Source organism: Lissotriton vulgaris, chromosome 12 (genome assembly GCF_964263255.1).
Source record: "Lissotriton vulgaris chromosome 12, aLisVul1.2, whole genome shotgun sequence".
In the NCBI taxonomy this organism is placed as follows: domain Eukaryota; kingdom Metazoa; phylum Chordata; class Amphibia; order Caudata; family Salamandridae; genus Lissotriton; species Lissotriton vulgaris.
Window position 1 is genome coordinate 126,648,816 of NC_141700.1, and position 21,170 is coordinate 126,669,985.

At 43.4% G+C, this 21,170-nt stretch overlaps 1 protein-coding gene across 1 annotated transcript in view; it reads left to right on the top strand.

Moving 5' to 3' along the window:
* Window positions 1-21,170, top strand: part of NUP210L (nucleoporin 210 like) — a 307,190-nt gene that overhangs the window by 30,247 nt on the left and 255,773 nt on the right. Inside the window, exons 2-4 of the mRNA XM_086945518.1 lie at window positions 15,319-15,455; window positions 16,721-16,852; window positions 19,721-19,814. Coding sequence (XP_086801644.1) covers window positions 15,319-15,455; window positions 16,721-16,852; window positions 19,721-19,814 — 363 coding nt within the window. The remainder of the gene's footprint in view (window positions 1-15,318; window positions 15,456-16,720; window positions 16,853-19,720; window positions 19,815-21,170) is intronic.

Consider the following 21,170-nt stretch of genomic DNA (forward strand, 5'->3'; position numbering starts at 1 on the left):
TAACAGTTTTTGTCAAAAACATTTATCAAACAAAAATCATTATTTTTCTTCGTGATAGTACCCTACCACCAACTTCTTACAAGGCCACTAGGATGCAACTCTTGCTAAATGTTCTGGCCTAGTAACGCAAAGGCATGCAATACATTTTTGTTCTATTCAATTCAATCATTTGAAAAGAGCCTTATGCGCAAATGAAAAACATTCGGAGTTAAGACGAATGAATAATTAGCCGACGCATTTCCGAGCCTGTCTTTGACTTGTCAGGCTCTTCCTCAGGGCTTTGGGCTGGGTACCTGTATAAATGTAAACGAAGGGCATACTTTAGTTTGGGACCTTCACCTATGGTGTCTCTGATTGTTGGACATATCTACAATTATTGTTACCTTATTGTCGGATTTACACTTGTGTAAACCGTCTCTTTGAGCTCTTGGTTGACTCACTGTGTTCTGCAATAAAAACAGTGATGTTGTTTCTATTTATTCTCTGAGAGGACTGTTTGGCGCTATTTTAAAGCGGTGGTTGTACACTCAACTCACGTGATTGTCAGGCGGTACATGTCGTCCCGTCTGTGATTCTTGTTTTATTCAATCGAAAATCGCCAAGGCTGCAAGATTAATTAAACATTTTTGTAATTGACTTACTAGTGGATCTGTGGGCAACGGTCATCAGCAGGCTGCCAGAGTGACATGCACTTACTTGTTGTTATTCGCTAGGGTGTGGAGCACCAGGCTTTTCATCAATCGGGGCGCCACCTCTTTAGGTCAGTTGTAAGGGTCGATGTTTGTGCTGTGGGGTTCAAGGTGAGTTTTAGTTAGCGGGACATTTGTTCCACTGTCTTACATTGTTTTAAAATTACCGCTTGCAAAAATATCGGGCACTTACTTAAGTTGATTCCCAGGCGTGCTGAACGCCGAGCGTTTGGTAGATGGGGCGTCACCTTTTTCTTTTCTATTCCGGGAGTGCCGTTAATGCTACAAAAATGAGGGGAACATGAGTTTAGGGGATTTAGGTTCCGCGTGTCTGTGCAATATCTTAATGAGCGCGTGCAGCAATTTACCTGCAGAGTTCATTTTGGATTCTGCCGTCTGCTTCAAGATCCCTCGAGTGAATGAGTGTTGTGGTCACATGGGTGCTTAAAGACTGGACATGTGACTTGGTGCTTATGGGACATGTAGTCCGGACGTTCGTGGTTGTGAAAGGCATTCTGCAGTGGTCTATTTTACATTGGACCCGTTTACTGATTGTGGCATTCTGTGTGTTCGTTCAATCCTACGCTCACGCAGTCATATTTTAAGATTAAATAAGCTTCCCTCTTTAGTAGCAATGCTTCTACATTTCCTCCTCTTGGTGGAACTTTAATCTTTGATAGTACCGACCATTTCAGTTCTCTTTCTGTGTGACCTTGATCTATACAGTGTTGGACCATTGGTGCATTCAAAACCTTTTGTTTTATCCTTGATAGGTGCTGAGCCAATCTTTGTGAAACTTGTTGTGTGGTTTTGCCGATGTAAAGTTTATCACAGGGACAAATAATTACATAGACTAGATTTTTGCTTTTGCAGTTTGTAAATTCTGTGTGGGTCCATCTGATGGAATTGTGTTCAAAGATGGAACCTTCAATGGTACTTGTGCACGATATACAATTTCCACATTTGTGGTGGCCCTTCACTGGGTCTAGCTTCCACAATGTGGGTAAGTCACTCTTTGTTTATGGTTAGAGCGGCAGACACTGATGCAGAGGTCTAGCCCGGGACCAGGGTTCAATTCCCCGCCTCAGCGGGTCTTGGGCTCAAAAAATTCCATGGGCCTGATAATTCTCGCCTCGGTGCCTATTCCAATCATAGAGTCCCACTCTGCAACTCTGGGCAATAGCTTGCTTAATCTCCACAACGGCCCCCACAACGCTAAGGATGCCTGGCCTCCACCTTGGGGGTGCCCAGAAGTGGATGCCTCACAGGGAAAGCCAGGATGGGTTCCACAGCGGTATTCGTACAAGCGCCTTGAGACCCTTGTGGGTGAGTAGTGCGCTATACAAGTATCAATTTATTTAGGTTTGAGATAAAACAGCGCTTTAAAAATGTAGACTTTAGAAATATGCTATCAGACTGAACCCAGTTCAAACCTTCTTTTATATGTGTATATTAAAAGCATCCTCTCCACATTCAGCTGCTAACACCCTTACAATACTCCTCAAAAATAATACGTCTTTGTGATCAAGATTCTTCAAGTAACTCCATCAATTAAAGCCAGCAGCTGCTTCCAGCATCCTTTTCATTCGCAGATTATCCAGTTTGACACATTTATGGACGGGTTTATCAAAGGATTGCATTCCCCTTGCATCACACAGGGTGTCACAAGGGCACCACAATCCCTAGGTCAGAATTACCAAGCCACGCAAGGCCACCTTGCATGCGCCTGTGTGGCTTGGTACATCTGGAGTAAAACAAGGCGGTGCAAGTAACTAACATGCATTACTCTGCTCCAGGAAGGTGTTACATGGGTGGCATGGTTGTATGATGATACAACGCATAATTTTACAACACATGCCTTTACAACACATTTTTCAAATCGCAAAATCCTTTACAACGCATTCCATTACATCGCATGACACGACTTCGCATTTTAAGAAATTACCTTTACAACGCATTCCATTACATCGCATACTACCTTTACAACGCATACCATTACAACGCATACCATTACATTGCATTTACGGTAAGTATTGGATACTATAGGGGTAAAATTACTATTCTAACTCCAGGGGGTGCAACAGTAGGGTAAGTGTTGGATAGTGTAGGGGTAAAATTACTCTTCTAACTCCAGGGGATGCAACAGGAGGGTAAGTGTTGGATCGTGTAAGGGTACTATGCGTTGTAATGGTATGCGTTGTAATGACATGCGTTGTAATGGTATGCGTTGTAGTGTCATGCGATGTAATGGTTGCGTTGTACTGGCATGCGATGTAAGGGATGTTGCAATGTAATGACTAGGTTGTAATGGTAGTGCGATGGAAAAGTTGCGTTGTAAAGGTTGTTTCCCGGGTGGCGCATTAGTGTTCCCTCACATCACTCATGCTTTTTGGTGTTTTCCTAAATTTAGCTAGATTGGTAAACCTGGGAATGCGTTAAAATGGTACGCTTTTCCGATAGAGGCTGCATTCTGAAGCATACTTGGGAAGAGGAAAAAGCCTCTAAGGATTATTTTTGGGCAGGAAGGTGTCCCTTTGTGCACAAAAACAATTCTGCTTGCGCAGGGCCGGACTGGGAACCAAAACAGACCCTGGCAAAGTGCTCAGTCGGCCCCCTGAGGGGTGGGGGTGGGGGTGCGGCCGAGTTGTTTGCCACAGCCGGTTTCGGCTGATTTCCTTACAGCGGCTGATATTGCAGCTATGCTGCAAAAATGGCCCTGTAACAAAATCGAACCCCAGGGGCCCAAAACCGACCCCCAACCCTGAGGACTCACCGGGGAAATGGCCGGTGCCCGCTACGGCCAGTCCGGCCCTGTGCTTGCGATGCAAGCACCTCTTGCACCATGATGCAAGGGTGCCTGCATTGGTGAATAGTGCCATATCTTGGTAATAATGGCACATTCCAGCCCTCTCCATTTGACGTAGCATAGATAGTTGTCTTGCTGTGTTGCGCTTCATCAAATAATGATAAATCTGGGCCGTATTTCCTTTCAGGCAGCAGGTACCCTGGATAGCAGGCGTGTTTCTTGTTTAGCTGTCTGTCCCTCTCTCAGATTCACAGCACAGGAGATTCCCTCACTTTCATTTCATCTGAGGAAGGTCACCCTTTGGAATTACCTGTTCGGGGGCGGTTGTCTTTTTACAAAAAGTAAGGGACTGGTTTTCATAAAATAAAAATGTATGGGCACGGCAAGAAATGGAGATTATCCACTAGTGTATTCTATGAGGCTATTACAGGTGCTTAAAACCATTACCCAACACCAGGCTACTGTATTGGTTCAGCCTTCTAGCCAGTTACAGATGTAAACAGAAGAAATATTAGTTGATGCAAAATTCAATTCAGTGTGATTTAATGGATTTGGTAATTATACCCGTGCTGATTAAAATGACAGTGCTAATAGCAGCGGAAGAAACAAAGGAGTGAAGCACACAGGAGGTAATTCACAAACTATTGTAACGGGGTGTCAACAAGTACACCGTGTAAATTGATTAGACAACGAGTGATTGATACAAAATGAGACGCATTAAGGGACACCGTACTGAAGCAAAAGGATCAAAAACCCATATTCCTTGCTTGGAATACTTAAATTAAGCAGTAGAAATCTGTAGAAAAAAAGGCATTACAGTATGTGTTGCAGATCAGGGAGCTCTGTAGGATCGGAGAGGAATCAGATCCCTGAAGGCTGTGAGTCAGAGGACATCAATATCTTGTGCTGAATTCTGAGTTTTTTATATCCTTTTACACCTAACTTCATGTTTCTGATCAAAGTCAAGAGCCCAGGTTCCGAAACTGGTTTAAAGTCTGCGTTATGCTTTTTTGCTCACTTTCAAACCACTTAGGTCTTTATGGTTCTGAATTTCACCTATTTCCCCAATTAGCAGGCACTCATGGCTTGCTTTCAATTAAGTTGAATTTGCACTTTGACAAGATTAGCTTTGTTACAATTATGCATCCTCCATTTTATAATTTTTCCTAAATTCTAATCCTGAAGGGTTGAAAAAAGTTCTGGAATCCTTTATTGGCTGTCATTGGAAATGGTTAACTCTTGAAACATACTGAACCTTTAGGGTTATATTTCCTTAATAACAAGTTCTTCTACTATACCAAAGATTAAAACTGTGCTCCTGAGCCATAAAAGGGAGACAAATACACGGGGAGTTATGAGATGCTGTAATGATCTGCTTTTCTGTATATTTTGGTGCTTCTGTCAGTCACCAGGCCATTACGTACCACATCCTTTCTCAGGATCCAGAAAGACACCATATTTCACAATACTTACCCAAGAAAGGAATAAACACTAATAACATATAAGACCATTGCAGAGGAGCTCGCAAATAATAACAAGTCACAACACCTCCCCATCCGAGAGGGGACACAGCAAATCACAACACCTCCCCATCCGAGAGGGTACACAGCGCATGCTACTCCTAGCAATGTATTGGATAGAATAATTAGAATTTAGACAGCCCTTCTGGGAGCCGATTTCCCTCCTGTATCAACAATTACCCATTAGAGGGGAATCGCCCATCCCTCTGTAAGTACTTGGTAAAAAAGGGTCCCAACCTTCCCTCACAAGGAATACAAACAAATGATATGCTCTAGGGTTTCTTTATTACATGATAATAGGATGACAAGGAAGAAGAAATAACTAAATATCACAGTAAACATTTATAGCAATCACAAACACATACATATACATAAAACCTGAAAATAAAAGGCATAGTTAGATAAAGTTAGATATACATGGAACACCTCACCATAATCTTAGGCATCTTTGCATCTGAAGAAGGGTCCGTCTCTCTTTCCCTCTCTGGTTGGGTCAGGACTCTCTGTTCCACAGTCACGACAGCGCGTCTGCACTGTGATGTATCACCAGACCGCCAAACCACCAGACCAACATCTCACCCTTTCTCGGACCCCCTTTCTCTAATATAGAATGCAATTCTCCATCGAAGTTTCTAGCAAACTCCCCTACCGTTCTCACTGGATTCCTATACCACCTCGTACCAAGAGAGCACAACAAGCAGCTCACCAAGCGTTTTGCTATGACTCCGGCATCGAGTGAGCACATTCCTCTGATCAGAATCGGTCTTCTCTATTTTAGCAAGAGCGAATAACAACTAGGAATTAAAACATAACCTCTCACCTAAAGAGGCTCAGAAGATGGCTGCAGTTTAGAATATGGAGTTGCTCAAGCATAGGCCTCTACTCCTGCAAAGGGCCAACATTAGTATGCAAGAAGGCATAAGATCATGCCAAAGCCAATAGGCAAGCCCTGCCATTAAGCAAGATGAAGTCATAAACAGAAAGAGACATAATCAAACCCTTCTTTGTAGCTTCTGGTCCACACATCACTATGTCTATGTGATGATATGAATTGCAAAGCAAGATAAAATGAAAGCATGTCAAAGGCAATAGTCAGCACTGCCATAAAACAAGGCAAAGTCAAAAACAGGCCTAAATATCACTATATTAGGCTAAAATATACTGAGATGGTAGTGGGCAAAGGTCATACTCGAGCCACTTATCCATAAAAATAGCTCAGTCACTACAGATGCAGAAAAGAAAGGGTAAAAGAGAAACATTTCCCCCTGTACCTTAATTTTATTTGAGCTTTCTCTACCACACCTTCGACGATCTTCCGTTTCTCTGAGTGTAGGTTTTTTACCATCTTCCATTTGTGATTGTGGGTTTTTTACCATCTTCTGTTTTTCCGATTGTCGGTTTTTACATTCCTCTTTACTTTAACTTCACCAAAAGTTTATGTCTCTAATTCCAAATCCACTCCTTCCACCTTTACTTAAAAAGTGGTTTGAATGAGGTAGCTGAAAAAAAATTGCTTAACTTCTACTTCTTGTTGGTGAGGGTAATTACGGCATACACCACACTCAGGCTTGCAAACTTACTTGCTATTATAGATAGGACTTCAGACGGAGAACCCTAATTCTGGGTAATTAATGCATATAGTGGAGTTGGAACAAGCACCCCAGACAAGCCCAACATTTGTCAAGGAAGGTTGCTTGCCATTGACCTATTTGCCTCCAGCTGGAGGCTAATAGTTAAATGGCAAACACATTTTTTTTACTAATATTTGACTATTTTAAGTTGCTCCACTCACCTCCCCGATTTGTGTCATATATAATGCTATTAGAACACTCCACCCCGTCGAGTGTGTGACACAGTTACCCTTACCATTTACAGCAGGGGTCGCCAACCTTTTCTGTAATGAGAGATGCTTCTGATCAGGGAAAATCGTTGTGAGCTACTGAAGACCATGTAACTCGTGCATTGTCACCAGACACCCCATCACCCAGCTTCATTGAGTTTAAACCTAAAATCCAGGATGCCCAATACTATGGTTTGAACAAAATACTGTGACTAGGGGTACTATGATATGGCTGCCATGTGCATCAGTGAGTGCATGGTCAGTGGGGATGTATGAACATGTTTATGAATTAATGGGCTATACATGTATGGGTGACTGAGAGCCTGTGTCATATGCACTTGTGACATAGGTCATACCTTTCGCCATATGTGGCACTGTTACACGTACAACACAAACATACAACCATTTTTTTTTTAAATGGGAGAAATTTGAAGTGCAGAAAACTTTTCTGCAGAAATGTTCGTAATAAGGAACATTTTTCTGCACTTTAACATTTTCCCATTCACGCAGAATGGCTGTATTATTCAGTTATAAATATGTCTGTGTGTCTACCAGCCAGGTTTCTAAAATATCTTGTGGATAACCTCTTTGTTGATATTTAGCTGTTTGTTCCTTAAGTGATATTTGAAGGTCTCGCGGTTCACTTATCATATTCGTTCTTGTTGAACTCCGCAAAATCTTTGGAGTCCACTGAGATGCGGCGGCGTCCGATCCTTTCGTGAGTGTTTATTTTCCTTTGACCTGCACTTTTTACTTTGGCTACGACTTTCGGGATACTCGTAATGCATATTGGCACAGTAATCTGGTTTCCTGTATCTCTCGCGCTTTCAACTTTTATGCATTTACCATTATCGTTTCGTTGCGTTGCACCTTATGGCACTCTATCGGGTTCAAGGCACTCTATCGGGTTCACAAACATCACAAACATCATGTTTTGAGCACACTGCAATGGGGAATGTACGGCAGCACGTTTGTTGACGAGCATGATTCATTTATGTCAATACAAATGTACAGATCAACGGAGTAACTAATTTGGTCCTGTTTTACCCCTTGTTTCAGACCCCTGACGAAGGGTCATGGTTCACAGACCCGAAATGCATTGGGTGGATGTAAAAGTATGATTAACTCCAGTATTGCGACATAAGATCAACATTATGCCATCAAGGAATTATCGTTTGTAAATCGTTCTTTGAAATGAATTGAACAAACCACAAAGTTGGAATTAAAATAAACCGAACTCGGATAAGAAACTAATTTGTTTCGTTGTTTAATGAGCGCATAGTCTAGAGGGCAGGTCATCCTACCCACAACACTTGACATTCTTGTTTAAAGGCACGGCCAGACTACGTGTGACAACTAGAGCACCTTTCTGATCAAGTCACAAGCATAGCAGAACTTGTTTTAACCAAGTGAGTGCACAGGGATATCAAACTTTCACATTTAAATTGAAGAAACATGCTTCATAAAACATTAGGACATACTTGGCTTAATTTAAAGCAGAGAAAAATATTAAGACAATGTTTCATAGAAACGCCTTGCTTCACTTTGAATTTCTCTTACTTAAAAGAAAATGACTGTATTTTTTGATTATAAATATGGCACTGTGTCTACCAACTACTGGAAGCAAGACGCCTACTGTTTGTAAACGTGACACTTTGAAAAGAGAGAAAATTAAAATGAAGAGTTAATTTAATCATTAAGTATCCATTTTAATTTTTTCTCATATAAAATCATTCAGAAATATCGTTTTGTTCTCATGCTCCATATTGAGTCTAGGACAGCTTTTATGTAAGAGTTAAATACCTCAGTGCTTCAGTTCTGAACCTCTTGACCCACATGGGGCATTTATTTATTTATTTTAAGAGTTTTATATAGTGCTGGCTAGACCGGAGGTATCAGAGCTCTTTACATGAGGTTCCACAAAATTACACGATTACATCAGTTCCAAATTACATCAGTTGCTGGACAAACAATTACAAGAGCATAGAAGACGAGGTTAGTGAAGTGTAGAGGGGAAGGAGGTAAGGGTAAAGGGGTAGGAGGGAGATACGGCAGAAAGACGAAGGAAAGTCTGCCCAAAGTCCATCTGGGTAGGTGATGGTCGAGGGGGAAGTCCCAAAACCCATCTCTATAGCTATCAGGTAGCTCCACCGGGCATTGGCCAAATAGCTAGGTCTCAATGGGAAAACATTTAAAGAACATGGAGGGCAAATAAATGGAGGGTAGGGGGCAGGGAAGGTGAGAAAGGGAGGATAGGGGAAGAGACAACAAGGAGAGACTAAATGAGGTCTGTCTAAAGGCCGACTGGGTAGGTGACGACCAAGGAGGGAGTCCACGGCCCATCTCCCCTATAGCTAAAACAGGTAGCTCCATCGGGCATCAGACAAAATAGTTCAGTCTCAATACATTGAGAGAGGAGAGAAGGAGAGAAATAAATAGAGGGAGGATGCGTGAAGAGATGACAGGAGAGACGAAAGGAAGTCTGGCTGAAGACCGACTGGGTAGGTGACGTCCAAGGAGGGAATCCCCGACCTGTCTCCCCTATAGCTAAACCAAGTAGCTCCATCGGGCTTCAGACAAAATAGCTGGATCTCAAATGACGAGGGAAAATTCACAGATAAACAGGGTGGGGTCTAAGGGCCAGGACAGGTGAGAAATGTGTGTTACTAGAGCATAGAACGACAACGACACATAAGAAAAAGAAAAAGAACAACAACAAAAACAATATATACACGGTCATATGAGTAAATAGAGCATAGAATAACAAGGACGCAAGTCCTATGAGGCGTAGAAGGTAAGCGGGGAAATAAAAAGGATAAGGAATGCAGAACGGGTCAGGCAGCCCAGCAGGGGAAAAGAACTTCAGGGGGACTAAAACAGTCAAAGTATAAGACAAACAATCGGGAGATACAGCGGAGAGAAGAGGAGAACAGTGACAAATGTTCGCCTGAGTAGGTGATGGCCTAGGGGGTGAACCGGAGCCGATCTCCTCTTTAGCTGTCAAGGCAGCTCCACCGGGATTCAGCCATAATTGCTTGGCCTCCGCGGTCAGGATAGTAATCACGGTTCCTCTGAGGATTTCAAGATTAAACACAGGAGTTGGTGAGATGAGAACCGCAGTCTAAATCTAACCCTAGGTGTACATAAGGGTCCAAGAAAGGGGGCAGATTGTTCTCCGGCTTGGTGCCATAAGGAAGGGTAGAAATGAAGCTGTGCAACTCAGCAGCCAGGGATGGTTATATTGCTGATTGATTTGCCAATAGCTACATCATAGGTGCCATCTTAGGGCTAGGCCCAGGTCTGGGGACGATCGTCAGGCTGGTGGAATCAGATTTGTACAAAAAAGCGTTCCTTGACTTATGTTGCTAGATAAGATTAGGCGCTCCCATATCACAAAACTCTTGCCTGCAGCTGCAAGTTCGGTTTAGCCAGGCACCACAGATAGACTTGAATAAGCTCGAAATCAGGCATGTCGTGCGTCATAGGCAGTCATCAGCACCAGTTGAACACTATGATGTCGCAATTGGTCACTGCAGCATTAGAATAAATTAGCCACTACTGCATTAGGGTAAAATAAATGTTCTTCGTTTCCTTCGCTTCAGTTAGACTACAAACCAGCCTTAATTTATCCCAGATACCATGGCTACAACAGATTATCACAGCTTCTGGTGAATAATAGCAGTCAGACCTACTGTTGATGTTCGCTCCGTGTTTGTTGTATCGTTATGCTAGAACTATTCAGTTTGCGCTAAAGATCGCAGAATGCGCCATCTTGAGGTCAGGCACCGTCGGATTACAAATGATTATCTCCGGGGTCTCGTAGCTGGTGTTGCATTGCTCATTATCAGGCTCTGCTATCTGCAACCTGATAATAATGTAAAATAAACATAGCATTTCTTTAACTTTAAAATAAAAATTCAACAATTATTCAATGCAGTTCTTAGTTAAAAATGAAGTCACGGCTGGGAGCTACTCTAAAGGTTTCTGCGAGCTCCAGGTAGCTTGCGATCCACTGGTTGGAGACACCTGATTCAGAGAAAACATACTAGGTAGGGTGAACTTTATGTAGCAATCAGGGTTCTTAAGACCGTCACTGATCCAGTCAGGCTCTGTGGTTAGCTGGAACGTGTAAACAAGTGAAGGATGGGAGAATAATCATTCCAGGGCATGATATAACAATTTATAATCGTATCAAAGGTGTAGGAAAGTGGGTTTCTGTTGCAGTAACCCCTCCCCCCACGTTTTGCCTGATAACTGACGCACTTTTCCTTGGTGTGCCCTGGGTCCCTGTCAATCAGGTACCCAGGGCCTGTGTTTCTTACCTAAAAACTGTACTAAACCCTAACCCCAATTGGCATCCCTGGCCACATGTCAGCCCCTGGTAAATGGTACCCTAGGTACCCAGGGCATTGCGACCAGAGAAGACCCCTAAGGGCTGCAGCACTTAATGTGCCACCCTTAGGGGCCTGGTACCCTGACACACACACTGCCTTTGCAGGCTGAGTGTCTTGGTGCAGAACTAAACATAAAGTCAACATGGCACACATCCCTGTGTGCCATGTCCACAGACCCACTGCCCTGGCATACATCAGCCACCCCTCTAGCTGGGTGCTCTATGCCAGTGGTGTGGGCACAGGTGCATGAGAGCTGTGCCCCTACAGCACCCATGGCCATTCCTGGACACTGTAAGTGCAGTGATAACATTACGAGTATATGGTCCTGGGAGGATGTCATTACGAACTCCCCATATTGGCCACACTGAAGATTGAGAAGTTTGGTATCAAACTCCTCAGCACAATAAACCCACACTGATGCCAGTGTGGGATTTCATGTAAAATGCACGACAGAGGGCAACTTAGAGTTGCCCCCTGAACCTAACCCACAACCAGTGTCCTGAGAGGCTGCCTAGGCTGCCCCACAGCAGACATGTTGGTGGAGCCTTGGGCAGAGAGCCATCCGCTCTCCTGGGCCTGCAACGATGCACATCCTGGGACGAGGTATGGGCAGGGGGAGCTTCAAAGGCATGCTGCCTTTGTGAGCTTCTCCAGGCCACTTTCTGTACTCAGCAACTGACCCGCACCGGTTCTGACCCCCACTCTGGCGGGAAGACAGGTGGGAAAAACAAAGGAAGGGAAAGGGGTGTGACAGCCTCTGCCAACCCCACCCCTCTGGTGGGGGAGTCGAGGTAAAGCACAACTCCAGGCTCTCCCCATTTTGAGAATGGGGAGCCCTACCTAATCAGAGCTAGGCTCCTGGCCCCCTCCCACTGGAGAGTGGCAGGATAGGGGGTGCACTCACCCCAGGACAGAGACCCGTTGGTCCCTGCCCTTGCCCTACCTGTAACGCCCCAAAATGTTGTATTTAGGGGCACCCTGAACGTTCCTTTCTCAGATCCTGATTTTGAAACAAGAAGAAGAGCGAAGACCTGCCGTGCAGTTGCTAACAAAAGGACGACACCAACTGACTTGGCCCCAGCTCTACCGGCTTGTTGATCCTTGAACCTGCTCCTGCTAAAACCCCGGTGTCTCCTGCGAACAGCAACCTCAAAAACCCTGGAGGACCTGCCTGCCTTGCTCATCCCAAAGACTGGGACCCCCACGAGCAGTGGTTCTGCTGAAACAAGCAACACCCCTGGTGCCAGCCAGGAACCGCGAACCCACCACACTCTGCGCCGCTGAGCCCGGCCTGTGCCTGAGTGAACAAAGACAACGAGGACGTCCCCCCGGCGATTGTGACCTGAAATCCAGTGCCCAAGGACCCTCCTTGACGCTCCTGACAACACCTGCAGCTTCACAAGGGACCCCTCCAACGCGACCAGCTGAGGGTAAGATTTCCCGATGTCGAAAGACACCCCTGCACCCGGCGCCCCATGGCCTCCTGTGCCCAACTCCTGGGTGTCTACCTATCCTCCAAGATTCCAACTTACCTCTCTAAGTGGTGGTCGCACCTGAAGAATCTCCGTCCCCAAGCCTGCAGCCTTTGTTCAACTTCCAGCTTTCCCATTGAATAACATTGGGCGCCCGAAGGCCCAAAAGCACCCTGCACCCAGCCGCCCGAGTGCCACTGGGAGTGCAGCACCTACCCTACTCTACTTCCCCACTTTCCCTGTGTATGTGACCAGGAGCTTAGCTCCCACAGGCGCGTGGCCTGCCTGCTAGCAGCCACCAACCGAAGGTCCCCTATCCTCTACAGGATAAAATTGGGCCTACTCTCTCTGCACCTGACTGGCCCTTTGCCGCTGAGGGTGTAATAACTGTACTTACCTGACCCTGGGAGACCCCTGAGTCTACCCCCAGAACCTTAATTTTACCAGTCGAGTACTTACCCGAAGACCGATAACTTGATTTTCTTCAAAGGGTAACATTGACTGGTTTCACTTGGAAATTCTTCTAAGTGTTGATTTTCGCAAGTTTGAAATATTCCTTATAAATCGTCCAAACAACAAAAACTAAATTACTCATCTGCTATCAGTAGAGATCACAGTGCTGTACCTTTGAGCCCAGCACTGAAAAGTAATTATAATCGTGATTTACTGTTAACCCAATTTTCCCCTGTAGGAATACATTGCTTGTTTTTGCCAGAATTTCTTCTAAGTGTCGATTTTCAGAACTTACAAAAATTCCCTTAAAATCGCCTGTGTAACAAAAACGACTTCTTTAAACTGTTTACAGGAAATGCACCAGGGCTGAAACCAGGATCCCGCCCTGTGTAAGAATAACATTTGTAAAGTGATTTTATTGCATTTACTTAAAAATTCCCATTGAGCTCAATGTTATTTTGTGTTTAACTTGTGTTGCATATTGCAACAACTGTAACTATTGCATTTAAAAGTCAACTGCTATTTGAAAGTATTCAATTGCAACATCTCATTCTGAGAAAGTATTTATGATACCTACTTGTTGTTCTAAAATAAAACAACTATATATTTTTATATACAAAACAATTGGCCTAGAGTTCAGTTCTTGAGTGTGTGAGACCATTTGCTGACTGGGTGTGTACAACAAATGCTTTACACTGTCCTCTGATACTGCCTTACTGCTCGACCAAGCTAGCACTTTGGAGAGTAAGGTTATATCTAACGTTAGCCTCTGCCAAACCTCTGGGAACTGCTGGACTTTGTGCACACTGTACCTTACTTTGGTCCAGTATATACAGAGCCCCTTTCTTACAAAAGGCACCTCTAATAAACTTAGTTTGGGGTGTCCTACAAGATAATTTTTATTTTTCTCAATACGATCCAACACCATCTATCAATATATATATAAGAGCTAACAGAACTGGTCAACCCCACCCCATGCCAAGCACAAGGTAGTTGTGGACTGAAGCCTTATGGTGAAGCATGCCGCAAATTCTGGGTTATCATACCAGTTCCAACAAATACTTTCCTTCGTGGTTATTTTCCGTTCAGTGAGATATATATACGAGAGGCTGATATCACTACCTTTATTCCTCTCACTCTTGCTCATGGCTTACGTTTGATTTACATTTTTAGTTAATTTAAATACATTAAATTAAAAGAATCTTTTACGGTTATTACACAACACCTAAAATACAGTGTTTGTATTTATTTATCATGCATTAAACTTTTAGAAAAATTATGTATCAAATCAATGTGATTATTCAGAAAAAAATTAACGTTATGTTAATATTAACATATTTTATGTTAAAATAGTATTTATTTTTTATTTATTTATAATTTTCAAACATTAAATTAAATATATCATATTATATTTAAAAATTCAAAATAAATTAACTTATTTTAACAATATTTATGGCATTCTATTTAAGTCCCAACCTCTATTGATTTGTAGAAGAAGTGTTACAGTACAAGTGGGTGGCCTTGTGTGGTGCTGGACTTGCTCCAGGTCTTAGCTGGAGTGCATTTGCTACTGTTGTGGGTCTTTTAGGCTGTAGTAACTTCAGGAGTGAACTTAAGATAGGAGTGAAAAGCCATGAGCTTTCTCTTTTGTGGGTTGTCGTCTGTCCTGTTCTAAGCCCCTCCTTAACCATCCGTAAACACTTCCTTACTGCTCTGTAACCCCTCCCATTTATTAGTCACTATTCCAGTTTTTCTAGGCGCCCCCTGGTCCCTACTACATTTTCTAGTAAGTAGTAAACTTACATATGTAAGGATCTCCACATACAAAAGATTAGAGAAGTGGAGTTTTAGATTTACAGGCGTAGGTTTGTGAATTCCATCTTTGAGTAAGTAAGTAGTACATACTAAAAAAAGCAATTTGTGGATTGGACGTGCAGTTGGTAGTCTACACTCTCAGATATGGATATAGTAGAGACAACCACTAGTGTGGAGGTACACTGTGAGTGATGGACGCCAAAGCACAGGCAGCTGGTACTCTAATCTTAAAGGACAAGTTTGGTCTTTGGAGGAGAACCTCTGCCATTTGCACCAATCAGCGATCGAAGCCTAGGAGAAAATAACAAGCTTAGATTGTCTTTCCTCAGGTCCTCCACTCGTCCTGATGTAGTCTCAGTCACTCCAGTGTACATCAATGGCAGCAGCTGTTCCCAAATGGCTTTTCTGTCTTCTCAGTCAATGCAGCCCACCAGGCTCAGCAGTGTCATCATCTCTGAAGACCAAGGTAGGTGTGACCTTACTTGAGGGTCACAAACTCGGGGCAAAGGTCTTGCTGAAGAGACATCAGCAGTGCATGGGAGAGAGTGTGGGATTCGCGCTGTACAGTATGGAAAGCTGTCCCTGACACACAAAAGAAGATCCTATTGGGCACCTCATAGGGAGCACTTAGGAACAACAAACAATATCTTTGAACTAGAAGTGACCTGCAATGTCCATATAACAGAGGTCACTGAAGCATACGCAGAAGACATTTCAAGACATTGTACTGATGGTTCTTAGTACCAACACAAAGAACGCCCATAGTCATGCACACAGTAGGAAATTGCTCGCGTACATAGCAAATTGGGCTGTCAGAGAACCCAGAATATGACTTTAGGGTCTGGCACAGCAGGACTCAGATGCACTGAGAGTCAGAGCTCATGGGGTTTTCGGACAAGGAAATTTCAGCTTTTAGTGTCACGCCATTGAGAACATGTCATGGGCCAAGAGTGGTGCTGTTGGGCACAGGGTGAGCATATCTCTTACAGCGCACGTACACCCGTCTGGCTCAGCAGAAGGTGCAGTGATAGATTTTGTATGGGATTGAATTGAATAGGTCTTCAAGTTGGACAAAGGTAATTCAAGGCATTTAAATGGGTGTCTGTGCAAGCAAATTCTTGGTAACACCACACAGCACTCTTCATGATGCGGCTGAGGTGTCTTCAAAAAAACATAAGAAACAACATTTTGAGGGACTAGCAGTGGTGCCCTGTAGAAATACAGTAGACACTAGCTGGGCTCTTCTAAGACCTTCAGCTCATCCTCCTTTTTGTGAGCCCCCTTTTTGTGTCCCTCTGATTCTCACCTTCATTTTGTATGAGCCTCCTTCCTGCTTTTTTCTGATTCTTACTAACTTTAAGTCTTAGAGTCCACAGATAACTATGGCTCTTAATCCTCTACTCTTGGTCTCAGAGACCCCTGTTCCCTGAAGAATAGCCCTCCTGTGTCCATGTGATAGCAATTTCCTATGTTGATTGACCCCCTTGTGTCCCCAAGCGACCCCTGTTGTGTCACTCAGAATTACTATATGTGTATTTGAGTGACCTCTTGTTATGTCCATTAAGTTTTTGTGAGTTTCATCCAGATTTCTTGATAGCCCCTACGCCCCAACAACCTTTAATCGTGTAAATACAATCCTACAGTAGTTGCGTAAGTGTGTACTGACTGTCCTGTCATGAGCAGTTCCACCATCATGTAAACCTTTTGTCTTTGTTTGATTTGAAAATTCAGTAACTGGACATTTGGTGCGCTGTGATGCTGTTGTTGACCTGATCCACAGTATCGCAATCGTCTCAAGATCGCGGGAATTGTATGTGGATGATGCACCACTAGAACTTGCTGTAAGTGCGATGGACGAAGAAGGTAAGAAGCTGCTCAAATGAAGCCACAGCTGCGTGAGGAATGATGCACGCAATTTGATTCAGGCATGACAAATTGATGAGGAGGATTGGGAGATGTGCTAGGTGGGTGCTGCTTGTTTGGTGTTAAGGTTGTGTTTCATTAGGCACAATTGCTGTTGGCTTGTTGGTGCTATTGATTGTATCTAGGTAGATCTAACCATTACCAGCACTTGATGTTTAGGTTTATGTCAATGGTATTGTGCATGGGTCAATCCAAGCAGCAGGCTGATTTGGTTACTGGCATCAGTATGGTGCTTCTGTGGACCACAGCAGAAAGGACCTTTGATTGACAGCTGCTGAATGCTGCTCTGATGGATCAAACCACAACAAATGCCAGTACTGAGCTCTATTGGACAATTAGGCCAATGTAAGTATATCATTGGTCCCGCGAAAGGTACATTTCTCAAGTTTGTTTTATTTTCAAACCTTATTCTTCTTTTACAATAAATACAAAATAGAAAAACATAACTCACAAGTAAACAATATACAACAATACAACACCCATTATTTTGCACATCCGCTACTTAACACAAGACACCCCACAGACTCAATGCTCTCTACCAATCATTCCACATACAATACCGAATCATAACCCACTTCACACATTCATCCCATTGACCCAAGGGGAAAGCCCACTTGGATTTACAGTTATTAGAAAGGACTCCCCCCAGAGGGGAAAACAATGCACACTCCGTCAACCAACACAGGGACTTTGAAACCAATTATAATGACAGCAATGCACAGAATTATAATCACCACAGTTAGACAAAAAACTATACGTGCATTATAAACAACCACTAGATTGGAATGTGTTTGCTTGTCGTAGGAGGGCGCAAGGTCGACGCGTTTCGAACCCTGTGATTGTCAGCGTTCTCCTCAGGACCATCAAGATCTTATTCGAAAAATGGGGCTGCTTTTACAGTGCATATAGTAGTGTTGACCTCATTCCTTGCTCTGGCAGTCAGATGCTTCAAATGCAGGCTATCTTGTAGTTGGTTGTATTCTTAAATCACGTGTGCCCAAGTTTCCACGACCGGTGGCATGAAGCAATACATTCAATGGCCAAGTTCCAGAATTATCATCTGGGTATTGCGAGAAAAAAGCTGTCCTAGCAATCCTACGACGTCTGTATTCCGTCCCAGCCAGCCGCAGGGTCAAATCCCGCGAGAATGTTTGATAACTCTGATTGATGTCAGCAGTGTATTGCTTGGGTAACCAGCACCAGTACTGCGCTTTGATTGATGTCAACTCTATGATGTTTTGATTGGTGGCAGTAGAATGGCAAATGCGTTGATGCCACTAGATTAGAACTTGTTTCAATGGCAGTTTGTAAGGTGGGTGATCGTGACAAGGATGGTGCTTGACTTTGGTGCAAGTGGTTCTTGCTTAGGTGGCAAATAATGTTTACCGTATTGTTAGTAGTGTGTTAGAAGTGTTGTGCTCAGATGAATGACAACAGCATGGTGCTTAAGTCAGTGCTAGCCAACATAGTGATTATTGCGGTGCCTGGAATATGTTAGTTCATTTGGAACCAGAATTGTGGCACTTTATCCATTGTGAAGGGTATTAATTGGTTACCAGTTGTAAGGTTTGTGCTTAGGTGCTTGGTCTTGTATCATTAGTTTTAAACTTTGATCATGGCATACTGATTGTTTCAGACATACTCCATGATGCTTGATTCATTGCCAGCATTGTACTACATGGACTGGTATAATAAATGTAATGATTCGGTTGGTTATAATGATTGTTTCGGACATAATCCTGAATGTGGAACACAATTAAGGCTTTTATACTAGTGTCCTCAGAATAGGAATTGTGCCTTGGTAAACTATCTGAAATTTGCATTGGTGTTAGCAGTATAGTCATGAGGCTGGTCTGTTGGTAGGTTTACTTCCCTTAGCCGATCGATACCTCTTGTTTGCCTGCATTTTGATAAGTGCTATGGAAATAGTGACATCATGCCTGAGTTTTGGCCACCAATGTAGTGTTTGGGACGGAATAGTTGTTTTGGTACCAGCAATATGATAACAAGGTTGGAAATAGCTATGCTATGCTCTTTGTTCTTTTAAGTATGTTGCTTGGTATGGGTCTGTATTCTGGTTCTTGTGTCAATGTTAACATCATGGTGGTTGGTTGTGGGTGCCAGCAGTATGGTCCACACTAATTTGTTGCATTATTATGCTTACCCAGCACTGGAAATGTGTATTTTTGTCAATGCAAGAAGAATAGTGTCAGATTAGTACGAACAGTATGATTCTTGATTACCTGCCATTAATTTCCTGCCTAAACTAGTGATAGTAGAATGGCACAGTGGTTGATGCCAGCAGTATATTGGTAGTATGTGGTTTGATAACAAAAGTTTATTTGGTATTTCGCTGTCAGGTTGTGTTTTTTTTATATGTATAGCCTTAGTCCTTGCTGTTCATGAGGACTCAGTTTGGGCTCTAGTAGTTCATCGTTGTCAGTACAATACTCGTAAAATGACTTGTGATTGCCTGATTGGGGGTTGGTGATATGTCTAAGATTTTGCAATTGGTGGAACTCGTCAGGTAATGGCGCTTGACCGGTGCTGCTTTCGGTACGAGGCAGGTACTGATACCACAGCTCGGCTTGATCTTGTGATTGGTCTCAGTGCTTTTCACTGCTCTTAGTCAGTCCTAGCCTTTGAGCTTATCTGACAGGAAGACTGTGAGGCTGAAGCTTCGGCATTTGACGCCAAAGCTTTGACGAGAGTTCTCAAGGGTCTAGGACTTGGCTTTTTGATGTTGTTACCTTTAAAGAGTCAGATTGTATGTTTATCTGAAGATGTAATTTGCACTTCTCCGTACAGGAAATACCTTCAGCAGCCTTTCAGGAATAAGTTTCGAGTGGAGTATTGTGAAGGACGACAAGACCGAAAACATTGAGCCATCGAACAGGATCAGGTCTTTGCTTTATTTTTTAACCATATGGAACACCCATTCCTGCTATCACTCCCCTGAGCCAAAGTTCAAATGCAAACATTAATAACCCATGAGAATTGATCTTGATTCCCATCACCCAAAGGTACCTGATGAACCAAGCGTCCTCTGTCACCCTGCTAGATGTCGTTTATGTCTCTTCTGCCCTTTTCATGCTGCCACTGTGTCCCTCTGTGCTTGTCTACCTTCTTCATTCCTCCCCCTCGTAGCAATCTGGTTGCTTCTAGTTGTGATTTAACTTGCCTTGGGGCACAGTTCATTCCTGAGGCAACCCTCGGGTGTCCTCCTACTTCTCTATTTGTCTGCCACGTTATGGTTTATTTCATTTGTATATCCAACTCCTGGCTGCTTTTTTGTGCCTATCTGTCACTTTGTTGCATTTAGGAGTCTGCCCAGCACTTTTGTCCCTGGGGTCTCCCTGCCCTTTGGTCGATCTCCAGTGCCTCTCCTTCCTGGTCACTGATGTGTAATTGTGCAGTCCCCCTCTAGTGTGCACTCTACAGTGTCTTCCTGCCCAGTCCCAATTCACACTCAGTTTAAATTTGAGTTATGTTTGTGCCTGTATCTCCCCTATTCATCCTTGGTGATTCTCTTTAGTCTCTCCAGTTTGGGTGACCTTTGTCATTCGTGTTGGCTTTTTAAGGAATGCTCTGCACCAGCTTGCTCTTTGGTGTCTGCCCAGCCTTTGGTCACCCTTGGATGTCTGTTTGCCCTATTGTCTCAATCCTAATTCCAACTAGATCCTAAAAAGTGGTTGTTTTGTGACTTCTGCTTCCACTGTGTCTGACCCCCCCACCCTCCGATCGAGGTTTGATGACTCTCTGATTCATACTAACACTTGTGTCAGTGATTCTGATTGTCCATTCTCTGCTTTCCCAATCTGGTTAACTAGTGTCCCATGCACCTGTTGTATTAGTATAATCTCTCATCCTTTTTTGTCCCTGTACCACTATGACTTTCTTTTTTATGGTAAACGCTGGGTTTTTGGCTGGTGTTTTCATCTGTTCATGTTTGTCTATCGTGCCGCTGGCTACCTAGGTGTTAGTATGTGCTCCCTGGATGTTAGTTCAATCTTAAATTAGTTGTGGACATTTCATCAGTTATCCATTGCCTTTAGGTTGCTTCTGCCAACTTGCCACTCCATGGCACCTACGTGATCTGTCATTAACTGCAATGAGTTTAGCTGTCCTGTTCCTGGTCCACTGTTTCCTGCCTCATCCCTTAGAACCACTTGATGCTTACTTTGGATTTAAGTACACCTACTATTGTCGATCAGGGACCAATCCACAATGCCTCCATATGTCAATCTGATCCTTGGCC